This window comes from Parasteatoda tepidariorum, chromosome 7 (genome assembly GCF_043381705.1).
Source record: "Parasteatoda tepidariorum isolate YZ-2023 chromosome 7, CAS_Ptep_4.0, whole genome shotgun sequence".
Lineage (NCBI taxonomy): Eukaryota > Metazoa > Arthropoda > Arachnida > Araneae > Theridiidae > Parasteatoda > Parasteatoda tepidariorum.
In genome coordinates this window covers 19,998,595-20,004,517 of record NC_092210.1, presented here as the reverse complement: position 1 = coordinate 20,004,517, position 5,923 = coordinate 19,998,595, and the positions used below count along the sequence as shown (strand labels likewise).

General features: G+C 26.6%; 1 protein-coding gene across 1 annotated transcript; it reads left to right on the top strand.

The window, feature by feature from the left end:
* The first annotated feature begins 215 nt into the window (after window positions 1-215).
* LOC107442010 (dynein axonemal intermediate chain 4-like) lies at window positions 216-4,927 on the top strand. Its single transcript, XM_016055447.3, has one exon. It carries the CDS (start codon window positions 377-379, stop codon window positions 2,357-2,359), a length of 1,983 nt encoding a protein of 660 aa, XP_015910933.2. The 5' UTR covers window positions 216-376; the 3' UTR covers window positions 2,360-4,927.
* Window positions 4,928-5,923: the final 996 nt, after the last annotated feature.

Sequence of the window (5,923 nt, the reverse complement as noted above, 5' to 3'; positions counted from 1 at the left end):
GCCAAAAACTTTGAAACAAAGAAATGCAATTTTTTCAAAAATTTAATTTTAACGATTACTTGTGGTATACTTCATTTAAATATAAGATATATACAAACATAAATGCACGTGATATTAAGGCATTATTATTCTTTCATGAAATTTTTTCATGTTTTGCTACATTTTAGTAATTAATTTATTACACTGGCAACAGCAATAATACGTTGCTAAGGTTACGGTATTTACAAACTAGAGATCATAACAACGAGGAAGAAGGATCATGAACGTTTCGACAAAATGGAATTATTATTGATAGTAAAATATCTATTGATAGTAAAATATCTAAGAAAATAATTTATTTAAATAGAAAACTTCAAAATTTCTACTTCATTTCAAAATGATGAAAGAAGTAATTTATTCTTGGTTAGAAGAAGGCTTTTCAAAATATGATAAATCCCTTGAAGATGACAAAAAGCAAGAACACACCGTGTTTCCGCTCTTAATTAGTGAAATCGGTGTAAAAATTACACCTAATCCTCTTTTTTCCGTGTATCTTGGTGAAACGGAATTAGATTCGAGTTTTTTAACTGAGTATCTAGATACAATTCAAGATAGTTTGCGCCAAGGGAAAAAAAGATCAGAGGGAACACATTCTACGATCGAAAATATAGATAGAAGCCAATCTTCGGCTATTAAAAAGAATAAAATCGAAATTGATTATGAGAGGAAGAACATATTTCTTAGCAGCAAAATTATACCCCTCTTTGAAATTGCAGATACATACATTTCAAATTGGTCTCCTGAATACCAAAATGTCTTTTCTAAAAATAATAACTATAAACAGGCATTGGATTACTGTCAAAAGTTTCCATCTAATTTTCAGGATAAAAGTACTCTTATTGGAACTGTAGATGTCAGTGTAAAACAAATTGAAACAACACCAATTATCCTCGAAGATAAGTCATTTTTAGTGAATGCATATTTAATGGGAAAACATTATAGTAGGAAAGAATTATATGTAAAGCCCACTCCAAAAACATTTCAACAATATATAGAGTCACGAACAACCTTTAGAGATTTCAGAGAATTTCATCACAAACTTCCTGAAAATCTGGAAATTTTAAAAAGAATGAAAACAAAACTTTATGTGATTGAAAAAGCTTTAAATTATAACACCAATGAAAAAACAATTGTATCATTTAGCAGTTCTGTGGATCCATCTGAGCTTAGTTCTGCTTTAGAGACCAAGCAATCTGAATGTTCAACAATTTCTCAAGTCACTGCTCGACAGTGCCTAGAGTTTTATTTACCAACTTTAAAAAATAAATACAGTGTTACTTGCATTGAAAGCAATCCTTTAAATCCTAGCATTTTTGTTTGTGGTTATAGTACACTCTCTGATGAGGAAACAGAACATGAAGCTCGAGGTATTGTTTTATGCTGGACCATCAATAAATGCGGATATCCTGAAAGAATATATTATTTAGAAGAAGCTGTTACATCTATTGATATATCTGAGTCTAAGCCTTACTTGATTGCTGTAGGTATGCGCTATGGTTTAGTGGCAGTGATTGATTTACAACAGTCTGATAATACCTCATATGTTACGAACAGATCTTCTAAAGATCGACCTGTTGGCACAATTAAAAGCATAAGATGGATGTTGAAAAGATATTCATTAAATGAAACCGTCGAAATTTTGTTAGCAGTTTCAGTAGATGGGTTTGTTACTTCTTGGAAATATAGAAAAGACCTGGAAGGGAATGTTCTTACTACTATTAAAAAAGAATTATCAGAACAGAAAGCGAATAAGCAATTTCATATTAGTAATGCAACACTTTGTATGTGCATGCATCCAAATCCAGATAATGATGATATTTTTGCTGTTGGGACAATTGAAGGAAAAGTTTTCATTTTGAACTTAAACAATCCAGATGATCATATTACTATAAAAAATTGTCACTTTGGTTCTGTGAATGATATAAAATGGTCACCCCTTGCTAAAAATGTTTTTTTCACATGCAGTACTGATCGTTACTTGCATATTTGGGAGCTTGACAAGACCAAGCCATCAAAGACCCTTATTTTACCTGATAATATTCTTAGTATGTCTTTATCTTCTATTAATTCTACCTTATTTTCTGCAATAACAAAGCATAGATTGTATATTTATGATTTGTCTACTGACTTACATAAACCAATCGTTGAAGTGGGTTCTAAAGAAAATGCATTCACAGCTTTAAAGTTTTGCCCATATAATGACTGGCTTTTTGTAGGTCAATCTGATGGAAAGGTTGTTTTATTTGAAGTAACTCATACTGTGTCAAAGTTAAGGGCTATTGAATCAGATATCCTAAGAAATATTTTTCTTCCAGAATAATAAGTAAACGTTCTTTAAATATCTGATATTTTGTTAAACAATTTATTAATTATTTATTCATTTTTAATTATTGTATATTCACATCTTTAAAGTTTTGTCCATACAATGCCTGACGATGGAAAGGTTTTATTTGAAGTAACTCATACTGTATCAAAGTTAAGAGCTATTGAATCAGATATCATAAGAAATATATTTCTTCCAGAATAATAAGTAAAAGTTCTTTATATAATATTTTGTTCAACAATTTATTAATTATTTATTCATTTTTAATTATAATATTTCATTTTTTTCAACAACAATAAAATATGACTTAAAGCATGTTTCATATTTATTTGCATTCAGACAAAATAAATCCAAATCAATGGTCATGCTTAAAATATTTATTTAAAATGAGGTTTATTTTTTTCCTTTCTAAAACTAAATTTAGCGTTTTTTTATTTTAGAATTTGTATTTTATAAAAAAAAAATATAATTTATGAAATTTAATTGTGTTTATAAATGGAGATTGTTACATTATTATACCAATTCCCATAATTACACATTAGTATAATAATACATTACATTGGTATGATGATACATTATTATACCAATTCTTATAGTTTCCATACAATAAAAATTTTGAAAAAAAATATTAAGCTCTAAATTTTTATTTTTCAAGAATTGTTAAGGGAAAGAAATTTTGAATTCTGTAATTTCAACTTCAGTATAAAATGATATACAATAAATTTATATTTTTTATAATCTGAAATATTCTTGGTTTCTAAGTTAGATAATATTGAATAATTATAAAAAAAAATTTTTAATGGAATTATAAGGATAATCAGGACAAAATGAAGAACTTTCTGCAAAAAATAAATTTCATACAAAAACTTTCTGTAAGCAATTTATTATTTTATTCTTGTAATTAATTTCAACTATTTCATCTCCACCTAATTCAGACAAAAAACTTTCGAAAATCACTGATTTTTATTAAAAGAGTTTTAATTTTTATAAAAATCTATATTGATTATTATATATATATATAACAAAACTGGTCTTTCTATAAAATACAAAGGCCTTATTTTCAAATTTTGTAAATTAAAAATTAAAAAAAACCTTTTTCAAAATTTTGTTCATCTCTGTAAAGTAGTTTTAATTATTCTACAAATGGAGGCAAACTCTGTGAAATGAATGTTCTTGAATTAAGTGTTATTATCTTTAAAGCAGATAATTTATCATTCAGATAATTGTGCATTTATCATTCAAAAGTAATTTTTTTCCCTTAATATATATATTTATACAGGAACAAAAAAAAATTGAATTATAATGAAAAATTTTGGACATATATTCTACTCTTTTGTATTCTTTCATGTAATACAAAACTAGCTTGTTTTTGTTCATTTTCACAACATTTCGGTTTAAAATATAGAGTTTTATTTTTCATCAAAAAGTGCATTGATGTGGTGATTTGCCCACTTTGTATTTTAAATTTTTTTCTATACCTCAGACAATAAATAAAAAATTTAAAAAAAAACATTTATAAAAAATTTCATAATAAAAAAAATTTATAATAAACCCTCATTAATTTCATCGTGTAAACATTTAATATATTTTTATTACTTTGATGCAATTTTTAACTTCTATCTTCTAAATTAAACCAACTATTAATTCAAGATGGGTAAATTGGTATTTCTTTGATTTAAAAAACAGTATAAATCATCAAAAGTAGATGGCAGCACTATAAAAGATCCAGTATTTCTGAGGTCCTTTCTAGAGAAGGCTATACCACTGAATATGTATATATAGAAAATTAAAATATTTAAATATATAAAAATATATAAATTTTTGAAGATAAGAAAAAAAATATTAATGTTTTTTTTATTAATGTTTGTTATTATTTTATTATTAATGCTTATTATAATTTTATTTTTATGTTTATTATTATTAAAATATTAATGTTTATTATTATTTTTAAGTAAAATTTTGAAAATTTTAAAAAATTTAAAAGTTTGAAAACAAAATAAGGAAAAGATATAACCTAATCTTCAGCTCACACAATTATATTCGTTGAAAAAGAGTGCTTTCTAATAGTATTGTATTGATATAGCCGAAGCAAAATATATCAATACAATAGAGTAAGATACACCAAAAAAAATTGAAACGAAAATCGAACTTATTAAGCAAAAAATACAGAATGAGACACAATTATCGTTTCAATTTTTTTGGTGCTCCCCACACTATTGTATTGATATATTTTGCTTTGGCTATATTATTACAATATTGGAAGGCACTCTTTTTTGAGAATATAGTTGTGTGAGCTGATGCGAGTTTATATAATTTCCTTATTTTGTTTTCCACTTTTTAATTTAAAATTTTTTTTTTAAGTATTCATTAATAATTGTCTTTATTCATTATTTTCACTTTTCGACATGCGAGTTTGTATAATTCATTTTTATTCATTAGTAATTTTTCTTCTTCTCTTTAAAAGATTTATATATATTTTTTCCGTCTCTTTTTTTTAAACTTGTTTTATGGTATCTATGTACTCACAGCTTATGCGCAGCAAATAAAACTTAATATTTTTCTCAATTTTCTTCATTGATCTCTCTTTTCTTTTATTATTGTGATTATATATATATATATACATACAAGAATGAAATGGGCTGGTCACATCATTCGAATGAACAGAGAGCGTTCGACAAACATAATTTTTTCTGCTCAGCCCATCGGATCAAGGCCCAGAGGTCGACCAAAGCTGAGATGGGAAGAAGACTGCGTGGAAAGAGACTTTTCAGTCTTAAAAGTCTCAAACTGGAAGATAACTGGCAGGCCTGGAAGAAGTTGATTGAGAAGGCCAGGGCCCACCCGGGTCTGTCGTGCCATTGAGGAAGGAAGGAAGGATACATACACATATAAGCCCCTATGTTAGTTCTTGAGAAAAACGATTTGCTGACGATTGAAAGACGCACTGGCGAAAGTTTTTATGGTAAAGGAATTGCAAGAAAGTTCTTTGTGGTAATAAAGTAACTGCAGTTTACGTTTCTAATAAAGCATCTATCCTAAAGGAGTTGGATTTAGTATACTATGGTTAGTATACTAAGTAAAGCAGGGTGAAGTGCTGTAATAAAAACATTATTTTTTAAAAACGATTTCTGCCGTCAATTTACTTTCTTTCTTGGAAATAAAATCTCTTTTTTTATAATTGTTCAAGTTCTACTTTTTTTTTCTACTCTTGATATTTCATTTAAATAATGCAGTAATGAGGGAAAATAATTGTGAATTCGAGATGCGTTTTCTGGAAACAAATTAGTGTGCGTCGCTTCCGTTCTACGTGTTTTTTTTTTCTTTGTTTATTTTTTATTTGTTCATTTATTTTTTTAATATTGTTAAAGAATAAGAGCCTTTATGTAATATTTAATATTTCAAATTGTAAGAAAAGATCATGGAAAATGTTTCGCTAAAACTTTTTTTTTCCCCTTTTATTGTGAATCTCGTCGTCGAAAAAACATTGATATATTTTTGCTTTCTAAATTACTAACGTTAAAAATAAGCAAATTTTTATATAAAATAGATAAATGAATGATG